This window comes from Paramisgurnus dabryanus, chromosome 2 (assembly GCF_030506205.2).
Source record: "Paramisgurnus dabryanus chromosome 2, PD_genome_1.1, whole genome shotgun sequence".
Classification (NCBI taxonomy): domain Eukaryota; kingdom Metazoa; phylum Chordata; class Actinopteri; order Cypriniformes; family Cobitidae; genus Paramisgurnus; species Paramisgurnus dabryanus.
Window position 1 is genome coordinate 15,141,647 of NC_133338.1, and position 20,745 is coordinate 15,162,391.

At 36.1% G+C, this 20,745-nt stretch overlaps 3 protein-coding genes across 6 annotated transcripts in view; 1 reads left to right on the plus strand and 2 right to left on the minus strand.

The window, feature by feature from the left end:
• The window catches only part of clcn3 (chloride channel 3), a 40,947-nt gene extending 38,650 nt beyond the window's left edge, over positions 1–2,297 (minus strand). For all 3 annotated transcript variants that reach the window (XM_065294358.2, XM_065294356.2, XM_065294359.2), the window contains exon 1: positions 2,145–2,297. The gene's annotated coding sequence lies outside the window, so the exon portion shown is untranslated. The remainder of the gene's footprint in view (positions 1–2,144) is intronic.
• A 454-nt stretch (positions 2,298–2,751) lies between these two features.
• On the minus strand, positions 2,752–8,175 carry nit1 (nitrilase 1). 2 transcript variants are annotated; one of them, XM_065294363.1, is made up of 7 exons: positions 8,092–8,175; positions 7,775–7,855; positions 7,053–7,283; positions 6,487–6,590; positions 5,838–5,974; positions 5,599–5,724; positions 2,752–4,687 (listed from the first exon to the last, which is right to left on the minus strand). In XM_065294363.1, the coding sequence occupies exons 3-7, from the start codon at positions 7,280–7,282 to the stop codon at positions 4,427–4,429; spliced, it is 858 nt and encodes a 285-aa protein (XP_065150435.1). In that variant the 5' UTR covers position 7,283; positions 7,775–7,855; positions 8,092–8,175; the 3' UTR covers positions 2,752–4,426. The 2 variants fall into 2 exon arrangements, with proteins under 2 accessions (XP_065150435.1, XP_065150433.1); XM_065294361.1 differs by having other exon boundaries at positions 7,775–8,170.
• A 1,671-nt stretch (positions 8,176–9,846) lies between these two features.
• pfdn2 (prefoldin subunit 2) lies at positions 9,847–18,394 on the plus strand. The gene is made up of 4 exons (XM_065294364.2): positions 9,847–10,003; positions 10,608–10,696; positions 17,360–17,483; positions 17,594–18,394. The coding sequence occupies exons 1-4, from the start codon at positions 9,929–9,931 to the stop codon at positions 17,780–17,782; spliced, it is 477 nt and encodes a 158-aa protein (XP_065150436.1). The 5' UTR covers positions 9,847–9,928; the 3' UTR covers positions 17,783–18,394.
• The last annotated feature ends 2,351 nt before the right edge of the window (positions 18,395–20,745 follow it).

Below are 20,745 nucleotides of genomic sequence, written 5' to 3' on the forward strand. Positions count from 1 at the left end.
GCATTATGAGCTCTTAAATTGCATTCAAATTGTGTTCAAAACCAGCAACACTGTGCCAAGTTTAAAGCCCTTGAGGAGAATATGCAGTAACAAGATTTCTGTCTGCAGCTTTTGCCGTTTTCAGTCATTTCTGTCAGATGAAACTCCCTACAAAAGGAAGTTTCAACTCAAAAAGGAACATGGTCATATTTACAGCTTACGGCTAAGTTTTCATTCATCTATATAATATCCAGAACATAAAAAACAAGTACGTCTGTAATACTTTAAAAGAGCTTTCCATTAAAATGTACATTCATCTCAACAGAAGACGGTACATTTTAAGTAAGCAATAAGGTACAAGGGCTGTGCTGTATTGTGAATAAGTAACGCGAAGCAGAGTGCCTGCAACAAGGTCAGCCGTTACTTATTCACAATACAGCACTTGCCTCGAGCACTTTATTGCTTTTATAAAATGGTTACCTCACTATATTAACGTAAAAAATAATTATTAGTGCAACTTTCATGAAGATAAATCAATAAAAGCATTCCTTCCGCTAGAAAAAAAATAGTCCCTGGCCGTGAACAACAACATTTCAATGTGTAATATGCATGAAAGCTCAAATAAAAACAACAAATTGTTCTCAAACTGATACATGTGGTTGCTAAGGGTGTTGCTAAAGGCGCAGTGATAAATAGAACCATTGAGTGAAGCGGTCATTCCCATAGATATGTATATAAAGGCTAGATGGCTCGTCCGCGCTGATGGCCAATTGAGTGGAACGTCCGCATTTTGGCGGCCATCTTAGGACAGGGCGCTCGCTCACTCGTAGCATTGAGTTTTAATGATGCAGGTACTTTTAAATGACCATAACTTGCTTAATTTTTTACCGATTTTCAAACGGATTGGTTTGTTATAAACGTCAAAGATGTACCTATGACACTGAATACGTATACTAAAAATAAATAAAAAATTCATGAAACATGTTAAAGCATCCAGAATTATAGCCACGTTAATAACGTTTGTAAAAAACCAAACCGTTTGTAAATCCGTCAAGAATTCAGCAAGTTACGAGCATTTTAGTTGGCGTATGTCACTCACCTTCCGTCCACAGCAGCAGGGAGCAGCACTATGGCAGCACTGACCTAAGATGGCCGCCAAGTGACGACACAGCTGACTCCGCCTTGAGCCATCTAGCCTTTATATACATATCTATGGTCATTCCCGTGTATGAGCCTGAATATAGCACATCTATTGACCAATCAGAATCAAGGATTGGAACTAACGGTTTTATAAATGGGTATATCTACCAAAGTATAATGTTGTGAACTTGTATGAGTACACGAGCAGATAGATCAGGGTTCTCGTCTCCAACCACCCTTACACAAGGTAATCATGTTTCATTGTATCGGCTAGCAATATCTGTTTTACAACAACAAAAGTGGTTAATCCGTGTTTTGTTGTTGCCAAACCATGGTCATTTTGTATTAGCCATGGTTTAAATAGAGTTACCATGGTTTACTTTCTCAAGGGCATGGTTCCTAGATTTGAAAGTTATTAAACATATATCTTTAATTTAGATTTTCTGGAAAATTTAATTTTATATTGTGTTTACCAAAAGTTCAGATTTTTGAGGACATTTTTGTTCATTTTACTGTGTTAAGTCATCACTTGATGTCTAATGTAAATATAGTATCTGAAGCAGTCTGTGTGTGTCCACGTGCACTGCTGTAACTTAAAGGAAAAGCAGTCAGACTGACATACTTTAAGTGACAATGCATGCAATAAGCCATATGACACTGACACAAGCGTGTGTATATAAAGAATCATTATATGTGGGCATCTTATAAACACAGTAAAGTGATATTCTGCTTAATGAAAAAATACCCACGTCAAACTAAAATGCTTAGCTAAACGTCATAAAAGAATAGCAGTGACTACAAGTGTATCTCACTGGTGTTGAATAAACTGAATGAAAAATAGCCATGCGCTAGAACAACACAAAATTACACCAAAATAATATTTCTACAGCAACAAATAGTAAAGCACGATATAGTGCTCAAAGTGACAGTGGCTTTTAAATGCGTTTTAAGAGAAACTGATCATGTGAACCTGCGCGCAAGCTATGTGTATCGCACGCGCTTGAGCACGGACGTGACAAACTTACCTCTGTAATGTCTCGAAACGACCTCTGAAGAAATAACTCATCCCTTCAACACAAACATAAAGTAAAAATGCATTTTTCTCCTAAAAATTGTTTATCATTCTGCTCCGGTGCGGCTTGTTTTGGGCCATTCCTGTGTATGTGACGTTCACTTCCGGTGCCCCCTCCGCCTCCTGCACAGCGCAGAAGCTTTGAAGTGATCCGATCTTTACAGCTTCATCTCAATGCCTTTATTGCTGTTATTTTGCACGTAACCCACCTGATTCATTAAATAATTATGATATCCAACAAATATTATATATAGTTAATAATTTCTTAGTAATAACCAACAGTATCTAGGCTTAAAAGTTTTGTTTCATTGCTAGTGTCACAATGTAAAATTTAATGAAGGCAAATATATGATTTAAATATTACTGTTTAAGGCTTCCCAACGCAAGCATTATAAGAATGTAAATATATTATTACAATATTGTCTGCATGCTATTATAGGCCAGCCCTAAATTAAATTCTCTCTGTCTATCAAAAGGATTTGGGACTAAAAGCTCCTGGTATAATATAATATCTTAAGCATGAACAATAGGATAAACAAACAAAGAGAGTCAAAAGGCAGTTGACATTTAGCATTTTTTTATATTTTAGGTTTCATTTGTGTATTTGAAGGTTTCATATGTGAACTGATCAAATACTCAGGCAAAAATTTACCATACAGTGATATAACCATATTTTTGACATGGTTCTATGGTATTCTTTAAAAATACATGTAAAATCCATAAATATATACAGAAAATAATTTAGTTTAATATTTATTTGAGATTAAAGATTCAATTATATCCAAATGCACACTAGGGGGCAGTTTCCCAGACAGGGATTAGTTTAAGCCATGACTATGCCTTAGTTAAATCAGTCATCAGTCATTAAGTCATTTTCAAAGGCATAATTTATATATATATATATATATATATAATAAAAAAACATTACTAGTGTGCATCTTGAGACACAACACTGATATATTTTAAGATATGTCAGAGCAAGTTGTTTTCAATCAAGACAACACTTTTTAACATTTATGTTAGTCTGGGACTAGGCTTAAGTCCTGTCTGGGAAACCCCCTAGAACATCAACCCTGCAACACTTGTAACCTAATGAAAAGCATTTTTAAAAATTAATTTAAAGGTTATGCACACTCATACCTTGATGTATGTATAATAATGTATAATATGTATACAACATGTTCCATTTGACATATTTACACTGAACAAAATTATAACACTAGCTATTTTTCCATAACAATAATTTATGCGCATGTTAATGTATCGCATCAAAAACGAGGGATGAAAAAGGCCGATTTCAAATCAAAACCGTTTTTATGCTCGCTTGAGGTGTTTTTGCGCTGGCTATAATATGTATACAACATGTTCCATTTGACATATTTACACTGAACAAAATTATAACACTAGCTATGTTTGCATTACCATAATTTATGCACATTTTAAAGTATCGCATCAAAAACGAGTGATGAAAATGTAAGATTTCAAATAAAAAAACGTTTTTAAGCTCGCTTGAGGTTTTTGCGCTACATTCACACGGGGGCGAAACCGTTAACGTTCGACGGAAGGCTTGTCTGAAGCCTGGCCAACAGCCAATCACAGTGTCCGCAACACATGCTCTGGTCTTGCATAAACAGAATTGGCTGGCCTGCATTAGATTATTTGCATAAGGCAATCTGATTGGCTGACGCATGCGTTGGCGCTTGAAAAGTATAAAATTTTAAAGTTCTCGAGCAATGGTAGTGACGCGACGTTGACAGATCCACAATTCAGTTCGGCAACACATGACATCACACGTTAAAAGTTAATGAGAAGCTTTAACACTTACGCCCCATGCCAATGTACCGTTAGACTTTTGCGAAAAAAGAGTAAATGCGAATAATGGGAGATGGAAATGCATTTGCCGAATAAATTCTGATTAAGCATGATTCAGCATGCCAATCGCATACTCCCTCAAAACGTACGACATCTGTGGCATTGAGATGTGTGATAAAACTGCATATTTTTAGACTGGCCTTTTATTGTGGCCAGCCTAAGGCACACCTGTGCAATAATCATTCTGTCTAATTAGCATCTTGATATGCCACACATTTGAGGTTGATGGATTATCTCTGCGAAGAATAGTGAACAATATTTGAGAGAAATTGGCCTTTTGTTTAGACCTTTGAGTTCATCTCATGAAAAATGGGGGCAAACAAAGTGCTGATTTTATAATTTTTTCAGTGTATTACAGTCAATTTAATCCAAGCTGCAGTAATACTCCTTTGCTCTTCGATGCTGTTGTACCGGCATGTCTCTCCTGACATTATGTAGTCCCTGCAGGTCAATCTGAACCATAGCTATGCCTACATCAGATCCCCCACAGTCCCCGAGCACCACGCCCCATGGATCCACAGCTAGAGCATGTCCATAAGACGTCCTCTTGGCATGATGAACCCCAACCTGTGCAGCAGCAATAACGAAACACTGTGTCTCGATTGCTCTGGCTCGAAGAAGCACCTGCAAAAAAAAAAAAAACGATTCCGGAAACTCAATCACACAGTTTATCGAGTTATTCCTTTAAACTGAAGGTCTTTGGATTAAAAACACACTAAAAATATTTGTGCATAAACATTCAAAAAATTATCAGCTAAAAAATGCACCTTAAATTTTGGTTGTTGATCAACCCAAGCAGCCCAATAAATATTCTCAGTGATTAGGTCAAAATCATGATTGATACTTTTGCGTCTGACTTTTGCATTGCATCTACGGCATAGGTAAACCGTAGTTTATACTTTTGCCCTACTCTTTAGACTCTACGCCGTAGGTTAGAACATCGTTGTTCGCATAAATTGCAATTATACATCCGATCGCTAGTAGGCAATGTTCATGGGCATGTTACAGTTTCAAGGCAAAAGCCGAAGTAGAAGCTGCTTGTTGTGTACGTTGTTGTAAATGCATCAGCAGTGATGGAGTAAATGGACAGTGCAGCTAAAGTTAATAAATATAGCTACTCAACTCGGTCCATCTTTGTTTTTACATTTGCAAGCGGAAATGCATATGAGGAAATCCAATGCAGATTTTTTTTAACCTGAGGGGAGGGGTTCCAGATTCTCCCCATTTAGGTAGTTTAAAGCTTTACTAGTGTAACTGGAAAAAAGCTGTCCAGCAACATTGCCAAGAAGGTCAAATGAACAGACTTTCCTTAATAGGACTCAAATTTTACATTCTTGGCATGAACAGACCATTCATCATTGATCTGTTTTGCTTTTAGTATTAACTTCAGACAGTACATACATTTTTTTATATGCGATTAAAATCTTGACAAAACAAAGATTTATTGAGTTTTCCACTCATGAAAGTTTGGACAAAATAAATTTTTGTAACATCATACTGCATTAATTGGTGATGATGTCATAAATGTGTTGTACCTCCCAGTGTGCAGTCCCTGTTGCAACAGTGAAGGCTGAAGGGTATGTAAGGATTTCTGCACCCTGTCTCTGCAGGGCTGTCGACAGCTCAGGAAAACGCAGATCATAGCAGACACCAAGGCCAACCTACCATAAATATAAATCATTAAAATCTTTAAAAAAAAGCAGAAGTATTAAAAAATATAAACTTTTAAGGTATATTTCTACTACTTGTTGTGCTATGATTGTTCTGGTACAACCTTTCCGATGGGTGTCTGTACTGGAGGGACTAGGCGGGGTCCAGGTATAGTGAAAGCGCTCTCTTTAAGGGACACACCTTTACTTGTTAACTCAACATCAAACAAGTGTCCCTTTCTGTACACAGACACAATTGTACCTGGGGGTAGGAAAACACAGCACGTTGTTAGTTCTTAATTTTTTATTTGGTTTCATCATGCTAATAAAAAATACACTCGAAAAGCATTTGTGCCATGAGCCACCCAGGAAACCACCTAGCAACCACAACAAAACCGCCAAACAGCCTGTCATCACAGCAGCGGGTTTAGCACTGGAAAGGTCTACTCTCATTTCATTAACTTCCGGGTGGATTTTTAAGTGTCCATTTGATGGAAATTTTACAGTCCTGTCGTGCCACGCGAGCTTATGAGCCGCCAAATTCCAAAAACGAAAAATTCAATACTGGAAATCTATGAATCAGGTGGCATTTTAAGTTATTTAGGTACCAACCAAGGTTTAACAGTTCTTAATTAACTTATGATTAAGGTTGTTCTGATTATGTCATAGGTCAAAGGACATAAGTGTCACATGGCAATGAAAATGTGACAAAAAGAACTATTTTGGGAAAAATAGTATCAACTAAGGTAACTAAGAAAGAAATTAAAAGGGTACCTTGTCCGTTTATTATAATATGGCTGTTATAAATTCTTTGATCAGTTTTCCAGTCATGACCTCTTTCATGGAATCCACCCAAAGATAACCACACATCCAGTTTTCTAAAAGACACAAAACTCATGTAATGTGTTTCCTGAATTGCATACTTTGTCATTATTATTGACGGAGACAATAACAAATTTTCTTTGGCATCCAGTTTAAACTCCTAAGACCCGGACTTTGGTTTGGCTTGCATTTTAGATTTCTTCCAGCTATTTGGGGTTAGGAAGACCCAATAAATATAAAAATCACTATAATATTTTTCTTTGAACATGAAGCAGTTTTTCATGTTTATGTACAACAAGGTTCCAATAACACAGAATTAAGAATTATGGTGTAAACAACAACAAATGTGATGTCCATGTATGTGGACACACCAGGTCTTAAGAGGTTAAAGGAAAATTTTAACCCAACCGTGCTTTAAATCCTCATGTTTAATGCCAAACCTCTATCTTTCATCTTACATTGGTACAAGAATACAGTTTACAGTAAATGAATTATTTTCTCAGCGAACATCAAACTACTTGGCCAGGTGAGTGTAGCGGGTTATGATGTCACCATCAAGACTCTCCGAAAGCTGTAAGGTCTCCTCTCGGCTTGAGCCAATATAATCAAAGCCTTCAGGCAGAAAGACCATACTTGCTCCACCCTCTTTAGCCTGCTCAACCAATCGCCTACATGCTGTAAAGTTGGCTTCTTTGTCTGGGGTGGAAGTCATTTGACAAACTGCTGCTACTGGAAGTGATGACAACATCCTGACAAAATAAAAAATAAAAAGAGTACAGTATTATTTAGTGAGGTTATATAAAATATGCTAACTTTATTTTTAACAACATTACAAAAGAAAGCATATTATTTTATTAATCAGTCATTTTTACACCACCACATATGTTCTGTCACTGGATGCTTTATCTGGAATAATGGCTCTCTGATCTTTGGTAACAAAAAATTGGACCAAGCATATGACATTCATTGTAAGCCAACAGTTTGAGAATATACTACATATACTATAAAGTAAACATATCCATTTAAGCAAAGTTAAGCTTTATGTACATAAAGCGTTGTTTATAAAAAACGATTTAAAAAACAAAACCTAATGAAATAAACCTATGAAAATGTGAAACTGCTAAAGCTTGTCAAGTTCAAATAACAGCTGCTTTTTTATTCTGCTCTATATTATATTTTGTAGACTGCTGTATATTGTGAGAGCTGTTAAGTTACTATATTTGAGAAACAGTAACGTTACCTGATTTGTCCTTGCACTCTCCAGAATTTCAAAGCCAATGGACCCGGTGGTAGTTGCCCCTTCACTGCGGCGAACAATAGTCTTGACATAACACAGAACCGTTTTTGTTTTATAACAGATTGCACTTTAAACCCATTGCACTTTCTGCCAAGCTAATAACTAATCTTACTGCTGGCGTATTGCGAAAACACACCATTTAGCCATTCTGGCACAATACGCATAGAAATAAACATTAACTATTTTATTTAATTGAGTGGCGAAACACAAATTGGAAGATCCAAGTGGGACATAAAATGGGTACTGCTAAAACAACCTACTGATGGTCGCTTTCAAAACACTGCTTCGTGAGGCTTCGAAACCTTTGCGAATCATTTGTTGCGAATCATTTGTTGCGAATCTTCTTCTTCTTCTTCTTGTATAATTTGCGGCAGTTTAGACACTTCAATGGTGTATTACTGCCCTCCACAGTTCATTTGAAGAACTTTCCCTCATAGTTTATATCCTCGAATAAAGACCAGTGTGGAGTAAAACATTTATTAAAGCTTTTTTGTTACATTATCCTTATTTCCAAGATTTTTTCGAATCATTGGATCGGAGCGTGTTTCAAACTGGCCAAGTTACGTGATTTTAGCGAGGCTTTAGGCATCTTCGACTTCGTGTGGTGCTGCGAGAGCCGACAGGCGAATGACGTCAACGTACCGCGAGAGCGAGTCGAGAAATCACACTTAGAAGTCTAATTACCAATCGCTCTCGCGGTACTTCGACGTCATCCGGCAGTCGGTTCTTGCAGCGCCACATAAAGTCGAACACATATTTTCTTACGTCATACTCCGATGGTTCACCACTAGGGGGTGTTGATGTAAAAATGAACTCGAATCAGTAGCCATGTTTCCATCACCAATTTTATTTATTTATTATTTTTCCCCCATCACCACGATTTTTTGCGCATTTTGAATATATGGCATCGAAAACGAGTGACGGAAAGCCCTAATTTCGATGAAAAATCCCTTGATTCGCTAAAAATAATAATAAAATAAAAGTCAAGGGCGATTGTTTGGGAACATTTTGAGATTTTGGAAAACAATATTGTTAAGTCTATGTAATCCCCTGACATACCGCAATAATGATATCATTTAATGATTTGTAAATTTATGGAAAGCATTACACTGTTGTGAACATGTGTATTTGCAATTGTTTGTAGAAGGTGTCATCACAGTGTGTTTGGGCCTTTACACATTTTGACCAGCTGGTGTCGCCAGCGTGTATGGTGCTTCGTTTCTCATTATATGGCCGAAGGTTGCAGTCTACTGAGGTCGCATATGTAGGCTGCATACATCATTTATAATTCTTCTTTCAGAATATTAACGATTATACAGTTGACTATTATTCTTAGTTAAAAGTAAATTATTGTAATATGCTTATGACTTGCTTAGTTAAATTAAATAAACCAGACTTTATGACGTATGCAGCCCGCATATGCTACCTCCGCAGTCTGCAGCCTTCGGATTGAGAAACGGCCTATAACAACCCGGATGTTGTCTCTGATTGGATTAGTTTCTTCTTCTGTTATTAGCGATTGGCAAGCCAGCTTTTGCTGCATCACCGCCACAGACTGGACAGGAGTAAGAAGCATCACTGCGATGACTTTATTAGTAATTTCCATGTTTCAACTATATTTCCTGATATCAGGAAAGACATCAGTAGTAAAATGCGAATTCTTAATATCAAGGACGACATTACTCGTATATCAACTTCACACCACAGTTAAAACGTAGTTTAAAAAACAATTACAGAACACAATTCAAACAAACAAACAAACAAACGACTGAGAGACTACTGGGTCGCACACTCATATCCGCCCCGGATATGCATTTTTGCTATCACAATTATTCTTCACCAGTGAAAATTGAATTGTTGATGTCAAAAATGTATAATCTGAGAATGATTAATGTTAAATCGGCTTGATATAGAGGCTGGTGTCCATCGATCCCTTTACGTGCCCTGACATTTTGGTTTTCATATTAAATAAATCGCACACTAAACTCGTTTAAATAAGTATTCGGAGATCGCATACATTTTAGACAGGCATGTTCGCCGTCACTCGCAAATGTCACGTGTTGAGGTCCTAAGGAGAAAGGTGCTGTTCACTTCATCATGGCAGCGAACAGTAGCAACAACACGAGCGGTAAAAGCGGTGGGGGAAAGCAGTCCACTCCCTCCGCGGAGCAGGTAACGGGGCATTGGGAATGTTAAAGTAGTTCACTAACTTCGTATTTGCTTGGCGAATGATTGATGCGTCAAATCGTGAATTCTCAAATCGATGCACACAGGAAAGCTGCACTACAGCGACTCTACGTTGGTCGTATAGTATATCGTGTGCCTATCATTGTGTTTTAAACGGTGCAATTGGTAAAGTTGTAATGTAGCAGTGAAAACCTATGCTCTTGTATAAGAAAATGAGCATGTATCGGCTTATAATGCTGTAAATCTATAAACGCCAACAAATTGTGGTAGTTAAGAGAAGGTAGTGTCCATTCATGAGGAGGAAGTACAGTCCCTGGTTGTCTATATAAGGAATGTGTATCATGTGTACGTCTGCCACTATTCTTGCCATGCTAATAGCAGAACTTCCCAAATGAGGATTATTGTAATAATGGATATTAGTTATTGCTAAGATTACGGATGCATCTATTGTTTTGTCAGTTAAGTGTGTTTTTTTTAATGCAAAATGAATCATGATCCTGAGAAAATAGTGGTTAGAAAAATATATACATTTAGTGGTAATTTTGTCTCCACTTCCCATAATTAATGTATATTGTTCTCTGGGTATTAGGTTGTGGCTACTTTCCAGAGGATGCGTCAAGAGCAGCGCAGTATGGCCTCCAAGGCTGCCGAGTTTGATATGGAGATCAATGAGCACAGGTGTGTTTGTGTTTTCTCTATTCACAAAATACTATTGTTATATATTTTATGTGGCTTATTTGTGCCTGTTTTTTTTTTATTGGATTAACAAAGAAATCATTCACCCACTTATGAAAATTCTCTCATAATACATTTATTTCATCTGAGATGTAAATTACTTCTTTTCTTTAGTTTAACACAAACCCTTAAGCTGGGGACACACCTAACAACTTGCTGAAACATTCTAAGATTGGACTCAACACACACATAGTGTTTTGCCTATTTTTTTATATGTGATTTTATAAACAAAGACAAGGCATAATTAGTCAATTTATATTCATAATCTGTGCAAAAATCATTAGGTGTGGCCCCAGCTAAAGTCCCAATTTACCGAATATCTGTTCAACACAGTGTTTGAAATAGGAATTAGTATGTCCCAAATCGTAGTAGTATGAAATTAGTGTCATTTAAGTCCCTATGAAATAAAAACTGACAGTTAATTTTTTTATTGAAAATTCCTGTGTTCATTTTAAACTATTTATCCTAGGGATGCGCCGATACCACTTTTTTGGAATACGAGTACGAGTACTTGCATTTCAGTACTTGCCGATACCGATACTGAGTACTTAATAAAAAACATGATTCAAATTTACAGGTAACAGCTTTAGTCATATAATTTAACAAAAAAAACAAGTGACTAGTTTTCCAGTTTTTTGTAAACTCTGCCTCTTTGGACAACACAAGAGGCATTAACCCCTTACACGGCACTCAAACATAGACATTTCTCAGACCGTGGTATCGATCCCTGGTATCGGGGGACTTTTAACGAGTACGAGTACTTTAGAAAATGTGGTATCGAGGCCGATACCAGTATCGGTATCGATGCATCCCTAATTTATCCATGTGGGTCAAAATCTGAAAATGTACTTCCTCCCTCTTGTGAAGTCAGTGTGACTCCAGAGCATCTCTTAACCCCGCCCTCTCCAATTGGCAGTCTGCTGAGTTCCATTTCTGAATGAAACGCCTACTTTTCTGTATCCAATCAATTTACAGTGAAAAACACAAGCTGTTCCTGCTATTTTCCACTTCCAATTACATTTCATTTGGAAATATATGACCATTTGGAAATTGATTGTGCTTTAATATACCCGGCTAGTGTACTACTACAGGTCAAAATTTGATGTGCAAATACACGGCTGATATTACCCACAAGTAGGCATGGGCCGGTTACCGGTTTCAAGGTATACCGAGGTTTAAAACAGTCAAGGTTTCAAAACCACTAAAATATTCTGTTATACCGTCTCTAAGGTATGAGCTGTGTTTATACAAAATTCATTCAATCATGTGATTTGATTTGATGTTTACATTTAATATACATTACGAAAATATTATGTATTTTTGAAAGCATATTATATTTAAAGGCTTTATTTTTACATGGCATTTGAAAATAACACATTTTAGTGTTGCAATGGCTATACCGCAACACTGTGAAACCGTGATATTTTGCCAAAGGTTATCACATTGCCAGAATCTTATACCTGCCCATGCCTACCCACAAGTAGGGTTACAAAGGGGCAAATTTATAGAAATTTGCCTTGGGAACTTAATCTGGGGAACTTTGGAAATATTCCAAATTGGAAACTTAACAGGAATTTATGGAATTTTTCTTGGAAATTATGGCAATTACTTGAACATTTAGGGAAATGTATATAAACTATCATATAGTAACATACATAAACATTTTATTTGGTCATAAGCAGCCATGCATGCATGCAAGGTAATACAATGTGTATAATAGTGTTAACTTAAATTTAAGATATCTGATTTAATGGGTGGCTACTAGCTAGCTACTGTATAAACGCATTTTGGTATTTGCTAGTCAAAATATAATACCATAGAAGTTTTAAACAAATTTATGTAATTTACGAGAATACATACTAAGATGTAGCCTAGAAATCTAGACGCACCCTAGCGGCCGCAAAATATATTTGCTGCCAGGGTTTAGTCTAGGCACTCACAATACACTTAACCGGTCCAAAAACCAAAATTTGGTCAGGCCAATCACATCGTGTGTAGCGTCTGTGGGGCGGGCTTAACATGATGACGACAGAGCTGCAACGGTTCCTACTTGAAAACAGAGAATGGCTGCTGCTGCTGGCGAACAGCTATCTTTTGAAGCGGCTTTGGCCGCGACTCTGGAGGACTTAGACTTATGTTTTTCTTTGAGAGAAGAGCAAATAAACCCTACTGAAGTCCTTTTTAAGCAAGAAAGATGTGTTTGGAGTTTTGCCGACTGGTTACAGTAACTACGTCACCTTCTTCGTTGCTCTGATCCGTCATAGCGCTATCCTATTGCGTGCAGAGGCATTTTGAGGGACAACCTTATATCCCGCCCCTTGCATTGAGCCGTTTGTGTGAAGAGTTGCCAGACCTTACATCTTGATGTAGGTCTGGCTAACCAGGCTAACTAAGATGGATATTTTGACATTATTTTGTGTGCAGGAATCAAGAAATGTGTGCATGTTATGAAATAATGCAAGTATATGCAGAGGGGGTGTGGCCCTTCAGTAAGCAGTGTGCTGTGTGCATGTGACTTAAGTAATGTGCCGGGAAGAAATTTAACTGAAATTGCAGTAAGTCTTGTTGTTTTAAACAAATTGATGCTGCAAGATTTTTTAAGTTATTTTTAAGTTAAAAATAAGTTTAAGTATATTTAAGTTACCTGTTACAGGCAGCTGTCCCTTGTTTTCAAAGTTCCAGTTTATTCCCATTAATTCCCATATATTCCCGATAACTCCCGTGATGACAAAATGTATGGTGGCATTCATCGAGAACTGATTGTATTGTTGGAATTGGGCCTGCAATCTTTTTTGGGGCAGAAACAAGTCCTGCCCTCTGTCCTTTTCCTCGTGACAGGAAGTAAAGAGGAAGGGAGGAGATTACTGGTTTTTATTTATTTTTAGATTATTTTTAGATTTAATTTTAGATTATTAAGGCACATGATTTAAAAAAAAAATAATGAAATGCACAGAAATGTACATATAAGAATTCTAGATTTTGATTTCATGACGACAGTCACGGTGTTGTAAAGGCAACAATGTTGGGTTCTATTACATTAGGGCTGCACGATTTGGGTAATTTTTTCCATTGCGGTTATTGATGCTAAAATTGCGATGTGCGATTGCGATTATACTAAATGGTATCATGAGTCAACTTGATGGGTTTTAAAGAAAATCCACACACAGTTTAGCTAAAATTTGTATTTGTAAAACTAGAAATGTTTTCGTATTGCCACGTGATGTAGCAACTGCTCAGTGTCAGTAATCCTAAATCCAAAATACCGCCATACAACAGACATAGAGTTTTTTTTTAGCTACCAGATCACGGTCAACCTCCTCTGCATCCATCTTCGCTCTGGTATAAGTGACGAAGCACACCACACACGTGCATGCCACACGTGCACTGCCTTTTTTGTTCATTTTTCTTTCTTTTTTTTAAACAGCAAGGAAAATCATCAAACTGTTATCAGAAAGTTTGTGTTAACAAGTTTATTTATGTAATATAATTGCAACATTTTGCTGTCATATAATTGCACAGGCTGACATCGCGATTGCGATGCGATTAATTGTGCAGCACTACATTACATGTTAGCATGTTGCAGTTCTTGCACCAACTTGTACACAACATTAGGCTTGTTTGAGATGAGCAAATTCTGTGCAGAATCGATTGCCGTGAGATGCATGACGCCAAAAAAGTGTCCGAGTTACGTCCGACTTGCTATGATGTCACGCTGACGTGTGCCAAAAAACTCTCGTCGGATTCTGCAGTCGGGCGCAGTTGCTCTCCACCGACTGCATTGACGAAAAGCACGATGGGAAAAGACTTGCTCATGGATTAAAGTTTTCCGTCGCTAGACGGATTTCCGTCAATTGAAAAATTATTAAATTCACTTTTCATAAAGACGACGTGTATTCACCTTTTTAAGTGGGATGTGATCAAAGCCTGGAGTGGAGCCAAATCACGTTCCTCTCTCCACTGTAAGCGTTCTGTAACCACCACGCACCGGATCCACTCCGGGTTTTCTGGCTGTATCACGTTAAGCTGAGGTAAAACTTTATTTCAGCTAGCATGGACAAACTTATAATGCAGGAAGGCTCCGATGTTTTGGAGATTGATAAAGGTGTAAAAGACCTGGAGATTGACTTAGCGAAATGATGAAGATTGGCAAGGCTTTCAGTTCGTGGGCTAAGAAAACCAAAAAGCCAGGTAACTTGCGTGTCTTTGCACAGTATGACTAGGGGTGCTGTATTTTGGGGGTAAATGATTTCCCCTGTACGTGATCACCCGCGTCCCGTTTTTGACTGCTGATCTAACCAGTGGCTGATACAACGGGTTTGTTAAACTCGTGGGTAAACTTCATGTGGCGCCACAAGAACCAGGAGGCAGATGACATCCAAATCCCGTGAGAGCGATTCGAGGAATCATAAGAGGAGACTGCTTCCGAAATGCTTTCGCGGGACTTTGATGTCAACCACATGTCGGTTCTTGCAGTTGCATTTGCGTGTGTTCACAAAAACGTAACATTTGTACACATATTTAAGCACCACAGTTTAAAAACAAGTGATTTAAGCCATTCAAAGTCAAACAACAGTGCAAAATGCGGCCGCTGTTTCTGTGTCAGATGGGCACGCAAAGTCGCGCATTCGCATCTCATTGTGTGAGTATTTTTGCCGCTTTATTGGCCTTAAATAAACATATGCGTCAAAAATCCAGTCTTTGCAAATATCCTCATATAAACACGGCCATTTAGGTCTTAGGAGAAAGTAAACAGCAGAAACATTGCGCACAAAATAGCACATCAGCGCTGCCTCTATTGTAACATAATAATTTGTTGATAAAGGTACAGTCATTCATTTTACATCTTTCACTATGGTTACAGACATCCTGTGCTTATTGTACACGAGTTTGACTCCAGTTACTCGTTTAGGATTTATATTCATACATAACGTTACTGTATAAGAGCTGTGACTGTAAGCTGTTTTGTGAACAGAACAGACCCTGGATTATTTGTTTGTGTACTGAATAATATGATATGAAAAAGTTGTATTTGTTTACATTAGTAAATGCATTATATAACATGAACAAACAATGAAAATATAGAGTATATAAGCATTCTTGTTTATGTCATTACAGTAATTCAACTTTGATTTTAAAAAAATATTAGTAAATGCTCAAATTAATACATTTACAATTAATTAATTAATAATTAATAAAAGATTCATTAAAGGTGGTGATATTCATGTTTTCTTTTTATATAGTGAGTTATTTAGCTGTTTCGCCTTAATCTGAAATTCCCTGTAAACTACAGCTACCTATATACTACAGGAGACTTTAATATGGAATTAATGGCAAAAAAAATCTCCCCTAAAATGTTATTGGTCTCGCCTAGATAAAGTGTAAGTTAAAGGAATATGACTTGGCCTGAAAAAAATTTCAGTCAGAAGAATTTTTTTCACTTTAATCCCTGCTTGCTGACGACACAGTTTAATGCTCATTGGCCCGGGGATGTCAGCTGATGACTTCTTAATTCTAAAAACTACACTTCCTCTAGTAGTTTTATATTTTTCAACTTGTTCTTGACTTATGACATTTATATTTTTAATAAATTCCTTTAAAACTTTTGAATTGGTGTTGAATTATTTGTACTGTGAGCTGTTTATATTTCACACAGAAACGAATTTGCTAGACTGAGATTACATCCCAACATTTAGGCTACAAAGTAGCCTTTTCCAGTAATGAACAGTTCACCTTTGTTGATTCTCCTTATAAACATCTTAATGTAAATGCATTTGTTGGTATTTCAGTTGCATCTGTTTAATCAACGATAAAATACGTTAAACGCAATCTCTTCCATTGCTGACGTTTGCAGTCCACAACACAGCGAGATTTATGAAGCGTCCGGCTTGCCTGCACTTTTTCACTCCTCCCCTCACTGCAGCCGTCTGCTCTCATGTAAATTCTAGGCAAGGCAAGCTGAATCTCAAACAAGCCTAATGTGTAACAATTAAAAAATAGTGCATGCCAATGTATTAGCTTGAAATCTAAGAAGATAACATAAAGGCCTAACCTTGACTGTAAATTGATCAAATACACATGCAGCCGATTTCTGTGTTTTTTACAGATTAGCACTAGAATGCTGCCAGCATTCTAGTGCTAATCTGTAAAAAACACAGAAATTATGCTGGTAATCCTGTCATTTGCTAAAAACTATTGGGAAGGGCTTTATGTGTGAAAGGGGTTAATGTTGGGGTTTTATGTCTTAATTCACTCACCTACATATTGTTCTGTGACACAATATAAGATATTTTGATAAATTATGGCAACCATACAGTTGAAGATACCCACTGACTTTCATAACATGGAAGTCCATCATTTATTAAATATCTTATATTCTGTTCAGCAGAATAAAAAAAAATCATACAGGGTTGTGTGGAACAACATAAGGCCATATTTTAATAATAATAATAATAATAAAAAATAGAAGTATACAGAACATAAAATCAAAGTAATGTTTATAAGTCTAGTGCCATTGAAATAATTTTCTGATACACATATATTTTTTTATAAAGATACACCCATTGTTTGTACATTCTTGGTCTAATGCTAATCACTTTCTCTCTTCAGCCTTGTGATTGACACACTAAAGGAAGTAGACCCCTCAAGAAAGTGCTTTCGTTTAGTCGGGGGTGTGCTTGTGGAGAGGACTGTCAAAGAAGTACTGCCTGCGTTAGAAAACAATAAAGAACAGGTAACAATCTGCTTAAACATTTTCACATTTAGTCATTTTTTAATTGCAGTTTAAGCATCAAACGTTTGTGGCTACTGTGTGTGATGATATAATTTTTCTTTAAATATCAGATTTCGAAGATTGTGGAGTCTCTTAACACGCAGATGCAGGCAAAAGGACGGGAGTTGACAGAATATCGTGAACGTTACAATATCCGATTAGTTGGAGAGGATGACAAGCAAGGCAAAGCAGATGCCAGTCAAGCGAAAGAAAGTGAAGGAGGAGGGTCTAAAGGTGGCACTGGAGTTCTTGTCTCATAATGGATGTAATCTTTAGTAGCTGGTTAGGAATTGTGCTTGTCAGCGCTTTAATATTTGAGAGACTAAGAGGGCATGTTATGACTTTGTCTTAGATATGCCAGTCACTGTACATGGAAAGAGAGTGAAAGTCTTGTGTTTTTTTTATGCGCATTTTGTATATTTACAATTCTGGAACATCACTTGCAATGATATCCTATACCAGTCTGAATATAAATACCAGTTCACATTTGCAGTCATATTCTCATTTTTGTGGTTTTATTGCAACTGCATGTTTACTTTCATGTTCAGTCCATTAATCTGCCATGTCTAAATGGATTGCATAAAATTACATAATTCAAAATGCTTGAGTCAGAATTTCAATGGGCCGACTTTATTTTTTTTTATCGTTTTTTTCTTGACTTTCACTTTCTTCTGCACTCGGGAAGAAATAATATATAGCTGTTGGTGCTGTTCTTGACTATTACAGTAAAGACTGCTGACTGACTCATACCAGGACTGTTGAACATGACCCTACTCAGTCATTTATTACGTCACGACTGTATGCCTGTGTGGACGACACCTTTTTATGTTTTTGTGGTTGTTTTGTTTAATGAATTAAAAATACAAACTTGAGCAAGATCTCATTACAGTGTTGTATGTTGTGTCCGCCACTAAATTCACACAAATATAAGTATATCACAAACACTTGGTGGTTGGCGGGGGAATTGCATAAGGTTTGTAAATGATTACAATAAAATCATAAAATGTAAAAAAATATTTAAAACTAAAAAAGGTATCAAAAATATTTATTTTGTTTAATCTTTCACTTTCAGTACAACAGTACAATATATCAGAAAACTGATTTCATCCTAAATGGACAGTAAGTTTTATGTACCAATGAACAATTACCAGACAAAGATTCAATAATGGGTAATAAAAACAATGTTTTAATTGTATGTAAAATATACTGTTAACATTTTTAAACCAATGAAAAATAAGTGTTTTTAAAAGTAGATGTGCTTTTAAATTATTAAAATATTTGCCTAAAATCTTAAAATAAATAATTCAAATTAAGGGGGTTCAGATGACACACATGCAAAAAAAATGGACATAATACAGATTGGCTGAAGGAGGCACAGTCTTGCCCACTTGGCACCCACAGACGCCTTATCGATTAATTATTTTGCATTATATTAAATTAATGAATACTAATACACATAACATGCTATAATTAACTGGTGTTTTTAAATTAACTTAAAACCGCCTTGTGCTTACGTTTCTTAACCTATATCAGTGCTATTGTTTTGTCTCAAGATGCAGACCAGTATTGTTTTTGTAAGGTTTGTTTGTAAAAATTACTTAAATGTCCTAATATTACTACTTCCAGTAATATAAACAAACATAACTGAGAAACTTTCCTTAAGAATCAATAACAACAGTCCTTTAGAGTATTTTATTTCTGATGAAAAGCAAAATAAACAAGTAGATTAATTACCTTAGTTTAATCATAGCTAAAGTTCATCAAAAACTACACTGAGCTAACGTTACTGTGTAAAATGTATAATCAAGTATATCCTAGAATGCACTGATCTATTTTTATTTCTTTTTTTATTGAACTAGCATAGCAGCAAATACAAATTCAACAACTATAAACAGTAGATGAAGAACAAGAACAGTGAAAAGGAAATAAAATAGACAAAAATAAGAAAAAAGTAATATATATAAAAAAATAAATAAAAATAATAATAATATAAAATAAAATTAAGCCAGGGGAAAGATAAAATTTGAAATAAGTTCGAGAGAGATAAAAGTGCCTCGAGATCCTTTGGTTTTCATTATAGAAAAGAATAAATATTATACTTGGTTCCCAATGTAACTGACTTTAAAGCTTTGGCATTTTTGGAAGAAGGATACCCAAATAAGATTTTAGGTCATTGCAGAAAATAATAAAAAGCGATTTGACAGATAAAAATTTACACTTGTGTACAAAAAAACTTAGCTAGAAAAATAAATGAATTTACAAGAAAATACTTGTCTTTTAAATTTTTAACAGAGTAATAACAACCAAATAAGACATCCTTTAACTCCTAGAATGCACTGATCTACATAAATTACTGGGTTGCGCATGACGTCACAATTGTGAAGCCACCGCCGGCCATGTTGGTATGCCCAAACATTCTATTAAGTCAATGGACATTATCAGATTTTAATGATAAAACATCACTTTACTAGTCTCCCTTTTTAAATCTGAAGTCTCCCTCTACATTATTACAAGGCAAACGTCCTATTATACATAGTTATTTACTGAATGTTGTACATTTTGCTTTTTAAACAGTAAATTACTATACATTCATCTTCATTACAGTATCAGATCAGCGGATAGACCGCAGCATATTTAGTATTCATGACAAAGGTGCTCATTCTGAAATCTGAATAAATAATCATGCTTTGTACCGTATGTGCATGTAATAATTAACTGGTTTTGTAATTATGTTGTGTTTACAAGTTACCTAAAATTATTCAAAGAAATAACGCTGACCGTGTAGCTTAATGTCATTAACAGAGTCAATGCAGCAGATACCTTAGCGGTTTTTTATGAATCTCTCCTGTCCGATTAAAACATGCAAATAACACCAGAATTAACCATTAATTTACGTACAAATATCCTAAAAAAATATTTTTGTGTGACTGATAGGCCGGGTGAATTTAGCTCATGATTTTGAATTGTAAGTCAATGACGCCCCCTGCCGTTTGGGTTTACCAAGATGGCCGCTCGCCTCGAATTCTAAATACAAAAACAGACATTTGAGTGGTTCGAAAGAGATGAGACATTCTAAATATAGTTTCGACCAAAATACTATTTAATACGCGAATTTGGATGCAGAAAAATACTTCATCATTTTAATAGTTCGGTCAGGCACGAAGAAATTATTAAAAGCCTTGATTTTCAAGATATTATGACTCGGAGAAAAAAATGCGATTTT

Coding starts and splice junctions, on each gene's coding strand:
- nit1 (XM_065294361.1), bottom strand. CDS start 7,863: ATGTCAAGACTATTGTTCGCCGCAGTGAAGGGGCAACTACCACCGGGT. Junction 7,284..7,774: donor AGAGTGCAAGGACAAATCAG/GTAACGTTACTG, acceptor TTATTTTGTCAG/GATGTTGTCATCACTTCCAG. Junction 5,725..5,837: donor TACAGACACCCATCGGAAAG/GTTGTACCAGAA, acceptor TATTTATGGTAG/GTTGGCCTTGGTGTCTGCTA.
- pfdn2 (XM_065294364.2), top strand. CDS start 9,929: ATGGCAGCGAACAGTAGCAACAACACGAGCGGTAAAAGCGGTGGGGGA. Junction 10,004..10,607: donor CCACTCCCTCCGCGGAGCAG/GTAACGGGGCAT, acceptor TCTGGGTATTAG/GTTGTGGCTACTTTCCAGAG. Junction 17,484..17,593: donor TAGAAAACAATAAAGAACAG/GTAACAATCTGC, acceptor TTTAAATATCAG/ATTTCGAAGATTGTGGAGTC.